We start from the raw sequence: 14,411 nt of genomic DNA on the forward strand, positions 1-14,411 counted from the left end.
ACAATCCCTGATAATCCTCCGAGGCGTCTGAAAAGAAGATGGCCACGGGACCTTCTAATTTAAATTAATGTTTGAAGTACCACCAATGGGTGGTTCCTTCTCAAGATTTTCAAGTGCATATGAACATATTTACCTATTGTATTATTTTGTACAGTTGTAAATTACATTAAATAAATAATTAAAAAAAAACAAAAAAACATTTACACCCAATACGTTATTCATTCCCACTGTTTCACTCTTTCATACCTCTCCTCTCCAGTGATCCGCAACAACCTTTCCATCAATCAAGCAAATTTACAAAAATCATCTATAGATAGCAACGAAACAATCATAGAAGTAGAATAGTTTTCTAAAAAAATAATTCTGCGGAATTGTTACCTTTTTCTAACGTGGATATTAGGAGGTGAAAAATGAATACTTATCTGTTGGTTGAAATGTAAATTCTGTCGGGGGGGGGGGAGAGGGAAGTGGGGATATAAATAGAGGTTTAAGAGTGATGTTAACAGGATTGTCAGGACCCTTCCTGCTCTTCCACCTTCCAAGAAGTGGGAAATGGAGCGAGAAAACGGAATAAAGGATTAAAAAAAGCCGGGAGTTTATCTCTGTGTAATGTACTGTCGTACTGTTTCCAGCAATAATTTGCTATGTATCTGAGCCATGGCTCGTCTCTCTTTTGTAGAGGTGGACCATATAATAATGAGGGTCTGTATATTGCTTTGTACATTAGTAGTTAAAGTCTAAGTGATAGCTGTGCTGAAAAAAACAAAAAGTGAGACTCAAGTTTCATGCCGCGGCAGGTGAGATATCTCTTAGTCTGTATTATTTGTTCGTTTAGTTTTGTTTCTTTTTTTACGATTTTCTTATATGAGAAAGTTCGTCAGATTTTGCTATGTTAACGTTTATATGTCGGAGCTTGTCTATGATAAGTTGGGCTACTTTTTGGACTTTGCCCATAACTTCATTCATGCTAACTGAATTACTCAAACGTAGAATATGGTGTGTGGATTACTGGACTGATTAGGTGCACCTCGTCTCTCATACAAACAATCGCTTTAGGCCTGATTACCTGACCAAGTGTCTCACCAGTGTCTGGTTGTTAGACAAGGCTTTGAATTTTTTATATGATAATGTTTCTCATAAAAATGCGTTTCTGAGGCCTTCAGTGAAGTCGAATATACATATTGATCAAAACGAAAATTTGACAATATCATTCACATCTATATTGAGCAATGTGTACTAGTTCACTATTCGCATAAAATAATGGCAATTAAAAATCTTGAAATTCTTACAACTATTTTAGGATGTGTTTGACCAAGCGATCAGTTATGTTATTTGTGGCAGCAAATGTTTAATTCACTTATGTTAGAGTAATGTTCACCTTACGTGGTAAATATTATTCAACGTGGTATATACAGGTCAGGTCTAAATATTGCTACAATATACCCTTCAAACGGTCAATATATTGACGAAATTCGATATTGGTTCATTAGTATTCAGCGTGTAAGGGTCCCTTAATGGTCTGTCATGGCGTTTCCTGGTTTGTGGCAGTGGGTATCCACTCAAATATAATTATGATGATGAATGATTTCACTTCACATTTCTACTTACTTATGTTCTTTATAACAAGGTATGATAAGATTTACAAAAAATCGATGTCAAACATCGGTCAAAAGTTGAGACTGGTTCCATTTTTGTAGCTATCAACTCCGGTTTGTTCATGTAAAGCAGGCTTTTTACAAACTATAGTTACAAAAGCTAATAGCGTAATATGGAAAATAAAGAGTAATTTTTTTTTTTTTAACCAGTTTATTGATGAAGTTAAAATAAATAAATCAAAAATTAAATTTAATTTTGTAAGCTGAATTAGCTTTGGTGAAAATTCCTTGCATCCGAATGAGTGCTTCATTGCTCCTGGAGCAAAAATGAAACGTATTACGTTGAGCCTGTACCACCTCCAACAGCCCAAGTCAGGGAGTGCAGTGTTCAAACTGCGCGGTTAACATCTTTCAGAATGAAAACATTCCGTTTCTATTTGTTTTCTATTCCTTAATACTACAAATTAATTGTACTTTTTATTTTATTATTATTATTTTATGATTCTCCTCCGTCATTTCTGACTTACGGTGGGTTAACTGCAGGGGACCACCCTATTTTGACCATGTTGGGAGTCAAGCTTTAATTTTGTGGGACTACTACAGAAATTAAAGTCGACCCCACAGGTCAGATTTGAACAGGCGCCACTGCTATTCCGAGTTTGCAAAGACCTACGCTTCAACTCCCTCACCTACAGACGGCCCTGTAATCGTACTTACCTTTTATAAAACTAATCTTAAACGTGAGTCCCCTTCTCCTGTGCACAAATGAAATAACCGCCTGATATATTGTTATACTAACAATGTACGAATGTAAATGTAAATTTTTTAACTAACGGCCAGTTACTGAGCCAGGGGTTGGTGTAATCTTAAAATTTTACCTATACAATGACTTAAAGTTTAGTGATTAAAATAATATATTTCTGTTTCACCTCTGGATTAATTATTTTTGTGCTTTTATTTCCTACATTAACCCTATCCTAAAACTAGTTCGTTACGAAAATGGAATAGGTTACGACTGGCATAGTTTTTAGCCAAGCCAAACTCCTGGCCTAGCAATAATTGCTTGTAATTATTAGACAAGTGTTTATTATCAACCGCAAACATGGTAATTTGAAAAGAAACAAGTTATATTTATAATAAACAATATTATTGTGGTTGTTCAATTTTTATTGTACTACATTAATTAAAAACATTGTTGTAATTATACTGTCATTATTGTTGCAGAGACCTGGAACGCGAGGGGCGGTGCGGCAGCCGCTGCGATCCTCGCACGGGCGGAGGCGGAGCGGCGCGGGAAGGGAAGGCGAGGAGACCAGGTATACCACACGGTCACTGGCGCCGTCTCCACTTCGCACTCTCGGGCCTCGCACCCCCCATCCATCTTCGAGGTCTTTAGGCCCAGAAGCAAGTCCGACGCCAACACCAAGAAGCCCAACTTGATCGGTCAGGTCAAGAACGCCATGACGGTAAGTTTGCTATTTGGATGAATGAACATGGTCCAACCATGAAGGAGGCCGAAATGTATTTGAAATTTTTACTAAGAGTAATATTTATTTCGAGATCAAGTCCCTTGAGAACAAAAACAATGAACTTATGAGCTTATGTTCTAGCCTAGGTTCCCAACCGAGGTTCCGCGAAATAATTTTGGAATGGGTCATTCCAGGTCAACTCAACACAGTTTGAATCCTTACCATTTCAGATTTTTTTCAATTTTAAGAGGTTAGGAACCACTGGCCTAGGTTGTATAAAAGTAGTTCTATTTCTAATAATTGGATTACTTCTAAAATAAATTTTACATTTCATGGAAAGATTAGGACTTAAAGAGGTGAATAAATAGCGAATATTTGAAGGAAGTTAGGAAAGAGGCATTCTGGTTAAAAACATATGGAGAATTCCAAAAGGAGAAGGAATAGACAAGAAACTATTTGCTAAACAAAGCAGGCCTATGTGATGGAGTATAAATATCGATTGGTTTTCAGTTGTGATGTTCACGGAGTAGATTGAGGAACATAAGAGTTAATTGATATAGAAAGGTTTATTAATTCTTATCGATTGAAATAGGAAAGAACCATGGTAATATTGCCATTAGAAAGAAAGATATAGCCACTATAATTCAATAGCCTGAGAGATGTGTGCATCTGGGAACTCCAAACATAAATCCTACAAAGAAATTCATAAATTACTTCATGTTCACTTATGAGTTCTTTGTAAACCAGGCTGCCGTAATTAAAATGTGTTAAAATAAAAGAGGAGAAATGGTTTTAAAATGCGAGGATTGGTGAAATAAATGGAACTGTGTTGAATTTTTACATGATACATGATTACTCCAGGCCAGGTGAGGATCAAAGGTGACTGACTCCGAAGCTTTTAACAGAGTTATGAAGTAAAATAGGAATGCTATTGAGGAAAAGTAAAGGATAATAAGAAAGAGTATGAAAGAAGTATTTGGAACCGATGAGGTTATCTTCAGTTATTTCCGCATTCAGCTGCAACTTGTTTGTATAAGCCCGGTGATTAATTCTGTTAATGTATCATCCTGCAAGTTATGAGATACCTCGATGAAATTGGCTGGAGAAAAGGAAAAATGGATTTGTATATTTTCAGGATAGTGATGGATCTGGTGTGCTGGGATTTTCGCTGGTGAAAAAAAGTTGATAATAGCTAGGAACACTTAGGGACATTACATGAAGCAAATTGTGGGGATAATAAAAGTTTATCAGGGATAGGACCAGAAAGAATGGAACCATTTTAATGATTTGTTAGAGAAGTCCAAGTTATAGAATTTTATCCGGAAAAGCTCATAGTCACTCACAGAATCTAAAGCTTTCGAAAATTGAAAATGGAATATTTTATATTTCTGTGTTTCACAATTTTTATAGTTTTTGTGTACTAAGCCTCCTAGATCTGTTATTATGTCAATAATGATAAATTACTCTTAGTAACCAATTAGATACAGAATCAGATTTATTGAGCTGTGAGGAAAAACAAATAAATCCCCAAGGAAAAGTAAAGCCTATGTAATTGAAAGGTTCCTGCAAACCTGTGGATGCAAACTGAAATAACTGAGTCATCTGCTGAAACTTTTATCATCCAAAAATATTTATCTTCTTCTTCTTTATCCAAGGTTGGGAGATAACTATATTAATTAATTTTCCTAATGAAAATGGGGCAGCGTATGAAGTAACTCTCTATAAATATTAAGGTTAGTGGTTGATAGTGGCACCAATGAAATCTAGAGGGTATTGTAAGTTATAGTGTCTTTATATAAAAGAGAAAATAAATAAGTATTTTGAATATATTGGCATCTCGTCTTATCTGAGAACATATCTGTCTTGGCCTATTCATATAAATCCTGCTACAAGAATAGGAAATAAGGTTTTCTGCACTAGGACCTTGTAAAAAAATGAGCCACGCTTATGAGTTGGAAAAGAAGTTAGTTTTGTATCGAGACTTTAGAAAGAAACTCTACTATTTTACTTATATGTTGTAAGGAAGCAGTTTACATCAGGAAATGAGGATTGCATTAATATGCTACTATGGAGCTAACCTAAGTTCAACCATATTCCTGGTTTTAGAGATGTCTGAATACTTATTTAACTGAGCAGCTGTCCATTATAACAAAATTATTATTTAAATAGAAGAATTTTAATTAAATTTATGTTTTAAAATAATTAGTCGATGATATTTTCTTTCAATATTAATTTTTTATTATATATATACCTAAGCTACTCATATAATGTGTAAGTATTGATGAATCTAGTTTTATATTTAGTGTCTTGAATATAAGTTAAGTATCCGTTGAATATTATTTATTTGTTAAATAGCAATTAATGTATGATATTTTTATTTGTCCCTTTTTTTCCATTTACTCAGCAAATACATAACTATTGTATTAACTTTAAGCCTTTCATTCAGATATTTTATATAGTTATATCTTAAAGGAAGAATGGATCATGTCAAATTTCTAGAATAGAATAGAAAAATATCTTTATTTACTCTCTTAAATAAACAATACTGTCTGCCAGAGAAATTTTCTTTGGCTGTTTGATTTCTAATCATAATGTTTTGTTTTTTATTTTATTTATTAAACATTTTCTTTATTTCAAAGTACATTTCATATAGAAAAATAATTAATTCCATTATTTACTTAATTATTATTTAATTATAGTTGTAATTTTTTTCTGTCAGTGTACATTAACCTATTTTTTTTGTATGACTTTAATTAAAATGGAACAAATACCATGTTTTTTAATTGAATTTTCATCCCCTTACACATAGCTCATTATACATTCTATGGTTGATGAGTTTACTTTGGCCGTACATTAACTCTATATCTTAAACTACTAATGAAAGCTTTCCACATATAAAGAAACAGAATTTTCAGTTTTATTTTCTTTTAATAGAAAATAAAATATATTTTGTAGCTTAATGCTATACTACAACATTAATGGTATCATGGCCAATTTTTTATTTATTACATTTTATGCATTCTAATCTTCTAAAGACTAGTTTATGGAGATTTTTGGCTTTGCAATACCTAGATTTAGTAATGGAATGTTTTTGTATTTGTTGCTATTAAAAAATAGTGAAGTCCTGCATACAATGTTTATTGTATTTCTTTTTTCAATCAGTGGCTAGTTTCCTTTTGAGGTTTGTAAATTATTTATTGTTACTAAAACAATAAAATTAAATATATATATACATGAATTAATCATTGCATAAATATTCTTTTATGGGATTCCATTAAGATTTGAAATAAATGTGTAACATTTGATAAATCTTGGCATATTCCTTACTATAGCATTAACAAGACCTTTTCATATATACAGTTTCATTTTGATGAAAATCTTTCTGAACTAAATTAAAATTATTAAAAAGGATGTCAAGCTCTGGGGTACCTCCAGCCGCAAATACCGTAGAGAGGTCGTACTGACCAGGCTAAAAATAGGTCACACGAGGCTCACCTACTCCTATCTTATTTTTTAAAAAATACTTCCGAACTGCCAGTATTGGAACAAAAATTTGACAATTAGCCATATCTTCCAAGAATGTCCATATTTCTCATTACACCTCAATAGCTCAGGATAAAACCCGGATATTTCAAAAACCCTTAGAGATGTTGATAAAACAGTGTAATAGGTGTTTCAATTTTTAAAATCAAAAGTCTTACTGACACAGATATAACATTGGGCAGACAAAAAAGAAATATTAAATTAAAATAAATAAAATTAAATTAAACAAATACAAGAAAAAATTAAATAAGGTATAAATGATGTTAGTGACCTATGATGTTTTATGCCACTAAACAAAAACAAACAAACAACTCATCAATGTTTGGAGTGACTAATTTTTAAAAATAGAATATTATTTAATTGATTTTGAGTTTTAGTTATTAATTTAAATTTTTTTTCTTCTAGAATTCATTAAAGTCTCAAAATTCGGGAAGTGAAGGTGAACATAGTCGAGGGCCAGTTGCAAAAGTTATTCATCTCTTTAGGCATCGCTCTCAGTCAGCAGTTTCAGCCGAGGAAAAGCGGAAAGCCGTAAGTCTTCATTTATTTATTCACTATCATAAGACATTTTATTCCAATATTTCTCCAAAATATTGATTGCAAGTTTTAGACAGACATATCTTATACATACATAATATAAATTATATACACATTGATTTTTTTTCATTCTAGCACTATTTAATTTTTTTTCTTAAATTGTTTATGTTGTGTTGATGTTAAATTTAACACAAAACTCATGAGGACCATTTTTTTTACTTACTAACTTATTCCTTTCGATTCTATAATTTAACTAATTGAATAAAATATAATTCTAAATTGAGTTGTTTAAATGAAATATCTTCTGTTAGTTAAGGTTACATATAAAGTTTTTGATTTTTTAAATCTTTTAACTTTTTTAAAAGATTATTTCAAGTAAATAGATTTAAAACATCAAAATCTTTAAATTTAACCTTAACTAACTTAATATCTTATTATACCTTAAATTATCATATTATTCTTGATATCACATTTGCTGTTTATCTTTAATTTGAAGACACGTGTGATTTAATAAATAAAGTCAATAAAAAAAACAATTATTGGAGAAGTTTGTCGGGGGTGTGGTCAGCAAAGAACAACATAAATGAACAAAACCATATTTATTTATTTTATGCCGACGTTTCGACCTGAGCTTCAGCTCTTCATCAGGGGTTATGGTGTAGAAGGTAGGCCTGCAACTAGAAAACGGTTTTCAAAAATTTGTGACTTTCCATCAGTTCATATGTATCTAGAACATAGATCAAAACTGTACCAAAGAAAACAGAAATTTTTTTAACTTACTGGTTTTTTTGTGACACCTCTAACCGATTAATAGGTTTTTGTTTTCACCAGATTTACGATTTTTCACACAAGAAGTACTAATCACTGAATATTTATAACTAGAAATTAATGTTAAGTACGAAGATAGGCAAATATTCTCACCAAAAAAAAAAATTTATTATTTTTAAATTTTCATTGAGATCTTTTTTTTAAAGATATATTTTAAACATTATTGTTCAAAATTAGTCTGTAAAAATAAAAACAAAGAGAAAAAGAAGTACTTGAATTAAAAGCGTATAGCACAATATGATTAGTGGCAATACTATAGTGCAGTAAATGATGATAAAGATAAAGAAAAAATAGAGGGGTGGTGCATAATAGTTTGTATTATTTACAATTACTATTGACATGTTAACATCAATGTCCCTACGTTTTTATTTTCCCTCAATAACTGAATAGTCAATTAGGAATCTATTAGAATAATATCAAAATGATTTATTTTTTGAAATTTGTGTATAGTTTAAAAAATTAAATTTTTTATCTATTCAGATCTTGCAGTTTAAATTCAATAAGATTGGGAATTATTAAAGACTGTGGATGGGATTTAATAACTTTTGTATTGGGAAGGTACTACAGGAAATCTAAAATTTTTTTTAAAATTGTGCTAATGAAATGAGTAAGCCAAACAGATGCATCCTATTGTTTTGTATAATATTAATTTAAGTAAGGTGTATATTGTAGTAAATAAATCATTTTTGTATAACTCTGGAAGAGAATTGTAGGTAATTTATTCTTACAAATTTGACTGTATTGTTTTTTCTGAAACATTCTCTTCTTAATTACTTTTATGGATATTTTTTTTATATTTATGTCTTTGTATTGATTAACTCAAGAATGAAATTGTATTTTAAAAAAAACATATAGCTAAAAAATATTATACTCAACCAAGAAACCACTCAATACACTTTATTACTATTTTGAACGCATTTATATTGTTTTGCATTTAAATTCTTCATTTATTGCTCAGGTCTTTGAACTTTTATTTGTCTTATTTGTTTTATCGAAAATCCTAAGTATTAGTTTCTCTAATTGTCATTCCCTTGTTGCTGAAGTGTGCTTTTAAATAAGTTTTAATCATTATAACATTTAAAGCTTTTATATAGTCAGATTAGAACATTATTTATTAATTTCTTCCCCCTTAGCAGCAAGTTTTCGAAAGACAGAGATATACTCATATCGCCTTTTGCAATAAGGACTGTTGATATTAATTCTCCTTTCACTTTTTTTTATGTTGAATTTTTTATTTTGAAGTTTAAAATGATTTGGTCCTAGTGCCAAAATCTTCATAATACAGGTGGTTCTCCTTACCGATTAGCTGAGGGAAATTATCCTCTTTGATGGCTTACAGTCTGTAACTTAGTTCTTATTACTTCAAAAATTGTGTAGGTGACGACAAGTTTTCAGAAAACAATAGGAGCTTAGGGGGTTAATGTTATTCATAAAGTTAGAGAGCTTGGCACGAAATTTCCATTTTCCTGTAAAAAATTGCAGTATTCACTTGTTAGGGAGGATCCACTAGACTTCCAACCATGAATGGATGGTTTAAAAGTATTTTCTAAAGTTTTTTTTATCCCTATGTGGGTTATATTGGTTTATTATGTACAGCCTAAAATTAAATAACTTTATTCTATAAAACCCCTTTGGACAGTTTGTCCAATCCCTTTGTTACTGCTATTATTTATCAAGTTGAATATATCTGATTTACTAATATACCTATAAATATATCTGTTATACATTTTTGTTTATAGATTTCAAATATTTATAGGTGTAAAATATTTTTCATTGTCTGTTACTTTTAATATACCATCATAAATAATATTTTGATTTGTATCTAGCTAGATCTTTGAACAATATTTCTCATTTATAAGACGATGGTCAGGGTTGCGGTCAAAAGTGAAACAAAAATAGTTTACAACTATTTATTTTCCAATGTTTCGCCCCACTTTGCAGGGCTTCATCAGGGCTAAAAAGATACAAAATGATACTATGATAATTCCTATCTATATAAACTATTTTTGTTTCACTTTTGACCACAACCCTGACCATCTTCTTATATATCAATTTTTACGGTCAACTATATATACATATATAAAATATTTCTCATTGTTTTTTGTATGCCGGACAAGTATGATATATTTAAAGATATCATTACCGCTGCAATTTCTGCATTGAAAAGTTTCGGTTATGTCTATTTTGTGCTGGTAGTTATTGCAATTTTCATGATTTGTCTTAAGTCTAATATAAGTTTTTATGATGTTTGCTTGTGAGAACCATGGTTTTCAAATAATATGAGGAAATATATTTTTATAGAACTCCTGGTGGGGCTCTACCGATATTTTTTTGCCAGTTTTCTATCTGATCCAATTTAATCATTTTGTAATAATCTGAGGAAGACAACGTAGTGTCTACCAGCTGACCAGTTGTAATGGCTAATTGAGCCATTTATCAACTGCCTCATTATCTGGAATTCATGCATGATCCTTAATCCATTTAAATATTATTTGTTTTTTCCCTTTTATTGCTTGATAATGGTTTTTTTATTATTTCCATTTTTGTCTTGCTGATATTTTTATTTATATGATTATTTAGTGATGACAATGCTCTCCTACAATCTGTTAAAATATAAATTTTCTAAAGTTAGCCACCACCAATTACATCCCTCAAAGGTGTCTTTCCAAATTATTCTTCCCGATTTTCTTAGATCTTCTGAAATCCTTACTTGGAAATTCTATGTAAAACTTGCCGAGCCTTCTTTCTTAAAATCATATTTTGTCTTCTCTTTATACAGGCATGAGATAATCTCCTGCTAATACCTACATTACCTCATTGGAAACTGTCCTTTAGGCTTTCGTTACCCAAAGCAGAGCCATTCTCTGAATCGTTTTAAACCTTTTCTATTTCTGCAAAACTCTTATTAGGGCAGGATTATGCTATGACAGAGCAGACTTTCCTAATGTTATCAACCTGTTCAAACCAGAGTTAGAAGGTTACAATCCATTCGGTCCAAAGCACCTATCAATGCAGTTGCATATAATTTTTAATTTGTTTTAATGAAAAAAAAAAAGAATTAGAATAATAATAAGGATGGATTTTCTCAATCCAAGGCCAAGACCCTGTTTCCTTTTTATATTTTATAAAAAACTTATTTGCTTTTTACAAAGTATCATATAGATTAAATATAGGTAGGAACAATTTTTAATTGAAATGCTTGCTGGAATTAATCTGAAAAGTAATCCAGTGTACTCAGATTTATTATTTAAAAAACAATTTACAATTATAACTTATTTATATCTAGACGTTGTAAATTGACAAATGTTCTATTCAAAAATGGACAGAAAAAATCTTATTTAATTAAATTAATAGCAATGTTTCCCTGAACAGGTAGTGAAGTATAAATGAGGAAGAGTAGACTTCGGAACAAATAAATTATACTGTTAGGCATAAGTTAAAATGAATTATGATACTCCACTTGAATAGGAGCGAGGGTTTTGATAGAATAAATAGGATTTAAAAATAATTTGACTTATTCTCTACCTTCAGACAGATGTCCTTAGTTCCAACTGATTTATGACTGAGAATGCTTAAGAACTTGCTTTTGTAACAACATAGGAAAATTTATATAATTGATTAACCCAGTCATTAATTATTTTAGATATATATTGATTTTTTTTTAATGTATTTGTTTTGGAATTTTATGTTGGTTATAGGTTGCTAATGAATAATTTGTAAAAAAAATATTTTTTCTAATTTTCTTATGTCTTCCTACAATTAATACATTGATGGCTTGCTTCACAGTAGTGTTAAGTACATGAATACTAACTTTATGAAAAATACAATTAAAAGCTCTTTCTTTTAGGCAAATTACAATTTTCAATTAATTTTCCTAAATGAGAGAACCTTAGTTACTTACATGTACTTAGCACTACTGTGAAGTAAGCCATCGGCATGTTTATTTGTAAGGTTTGGCTCACTATGATTTAAAATATGTCAAAATTTATTTAAAAATGAATAAAGTAAATAAAAATAAGATGTACAGTAATTATAAATGAACAATAATTACAAAAAATGTATTTAACAATAAACGAAAACAGAAATAATAACAAATAAAAAAAGTAGATAAAAAAACAGTACACACTAATAGACAGAAAAAGGAGAATAAAGATGAAATAAAGGTCAAGAAAAATAGGAAAATAATGAACAAAATAGGACACAAACCTTACTGAATGCAGGTATGCACAAAAATGAAGCTGGAGGTGGATGAGAAGACCAACAGGACAACGGTTAACAACCAATCCGTCAATACGTTATTATCCTCCAACCCTCCCAATCCTGTATACTCTGAGGAAGCTCTGCAAAGTTAGGAGAAACTAAATAGTTTAATTACTATTTAAGTTTTTTTTTTTTTTTTTTTTTTTTTTACAACACCCGGACCATTTCTTTTATATATTATAAATGGTCAATCAACGATCTTCCAATATTATTTTATTTTAATTTCTTAAATTTATTAATTCATTCGATGCTGCAACTCTATTTCGGATCCTGGCCACCTGCATCAATTTTCTCTCCCTATATTGTTCTGCTGAAATCCAGTTCTTCACCTCAAACATAGCATTACCAGCCACTGCTCTCCGTCTTCATCTTCTTCTTGACCCGTGAATTACCTCTGTCATTATTTTCTTTGGTTGGTCATTCTTAGCAATCCGAGCAACATTTCTGGCCCACTTCAATTTACTGCGCCTCCTAGAATGAATCACATTTGTTTTATTGAATTGATCTTTGAGCTTCTGGATTTTCTGAATTTTATAATTACTTTTATTTTTAAATTGTTAACATATATATTTCTTATCTTAATTGTTATAATTATATTAAGTGGCGAAGCCAAAACTCCAAAAGCAAATTTACAAAAGATCTGAGCACCAGTGACATTTCAATCTTTGAGGAGGATTATAGCGATTGTTGGTGTTGTGCTATGGGATTAGCATGATGAATGGGGCTCTGTTGAAAGTTTGAAAATTTCAATGGAACAAAGAGAGTTGGGGTCGTGATGTAAGGTTTTATTAATTATATAATGTGGAGCATTGACTAATTGTTCTAAGGAGTTTGGACTGATTTGATGTGCTCGATGTTCGAAAAATTAGCTGTACCTAGAGTTCAGATAGGTTTGATGATGGTCTTGTAGATCAGATGTTTGATCCAGAGATTTTTATCCAGTATTCTGTATATCTTGCTGAATCATCAGTTGAGTTCTTGTCTTTTAAGTGTATTATGTGGGTTAAATATTAGTCTCTTGTCTTGCAGGAAACCATTCAGGAAGTCTCAAGTGCTTGTATTAGACTATATTATAATCCAACAGACAGTGAAAATCTTTATAATTGGGTGCATAACATTTAGAAGTAATACTAATTAGAGAATGAAGGCCATTGCTTTTAGAATCTGTTGAGGCCATTCTTCCCAGACTGTATACACAAACGTGTACCGACCAAGATGTTAGAAATGCTTGTATTCACTATCTTCTAAAAGCCTTCTCTTGGATATTAATGTAATAATATTGAAACAAACACTATCTGTAAAAAAAAGGTTTATAATTTTTATAAGAGGATGCCTTCAAAGAGTGGTACAGATCTAGATGTGATTAAACATACACTTTTAATGTTAATCAAATTCATCTGTCAACTAACTTGTTGGTTTAAAAACTTTGTCTGGCTTATAATGGATGGATTCACTGAATATGAACTACGCATCTCTTGAAGTTCTGGGAAATGGAGTTATTGGATGTGTTCAAATTAGAAACTCAAAGCATTCAGCATATTTATTTCCAATATACTTTCGATGATGTAAGGTGAACAATCTTGGATCTGCTCAAAAAGAGAAATTAAGAATGATATTTTATTTAATGAAAACTTCTTTTTCTTTCAATTAGATAATAAAATAAACTGTTTTATTATTATTTTACGAATTTTCTATACTCTTTGCTTTCACCGGAAATAGTACCTACCCAGTCCTAGGTCAAGGATGAGGCTAGAAAAAGTTTAATCTTTAATATTGATAAATTTCCTTACTATGCTCACATTCTCAACCAACTCTGCTTTCTGTATTAGTTCAAGAATATTTAATCACGGATCCAGGTCCTTAATACTGTCCCGTGGTGTCTCTGGGATCAAACCATTGGTTGATATAATGATGGTAGCACCCTAACTTTTTATAGTTTATATGATTGTTTTAGTTCCTCACCCAGATCCTGATATTTCCAAATTTTTTTGGCCACTACCTTATGAATGTTGTCATCCAAAGACTCCCTTATTTCTATTATATTTGCATATTTTTCTCCCTTAGAGATAAGAAAAATATCAGGCTTGTTGTGAGGAATGATGTGATCAGCGATGATGGTCTGGGACCAGTACAGTTTGACATCTTCTCTATCAATGATCGCTTGTGGGCTGTACTTTTA

At 31.0% G+C, this 14,411-nt stretch overlaps 1 protein-coding gene across 8 annotated transcripts in view; it reads left to right on the forward strand.

Annotated features, from left to right (window-relative positions):
- Positions 1 to 14,411, forward strand: part of SNF4Agamma (SNF4/AMP-activated protein kinase gamma subunit) — a 503,643-nt gene that overhangs the window by 179,159 nt on the left and 310,073 nt on the right. For all 8 annotated transcript variants that reach the window (XM_067046460.1, XM_067046458.1, XM_067046457.1 and 5 more), the window contains 2 exons: positions 2,820 to 3,061; positions 7,013 to 7,138. In XM_067046460.1, the coding sequence (XP_066902561.1) occupies positions 2,820 to 3,061; positions 7,013 to 7,138 (368 nt within the window). The remainder of the gene's footprint in view (positions 1 to 2,819; positions 3,062 to 7,012; positions 7,139 to 14,411) is intronic.

Source organism: Halyomorpha halys, unplaced genomic scaffold (assembly GCF_000696795.3).
Source record: "Halyomorpha halys isolate HHAL.00 unplaced genomic scaffold, Hhal_1.1 Scaffold533.1, whole genome shotgun sequence".
NCBI lineage: Eukaryota > Metazoa > Arthropoda > Insecta > Hemiptera > Pentatomidae > Halyomorpha > Halyomorpha halys.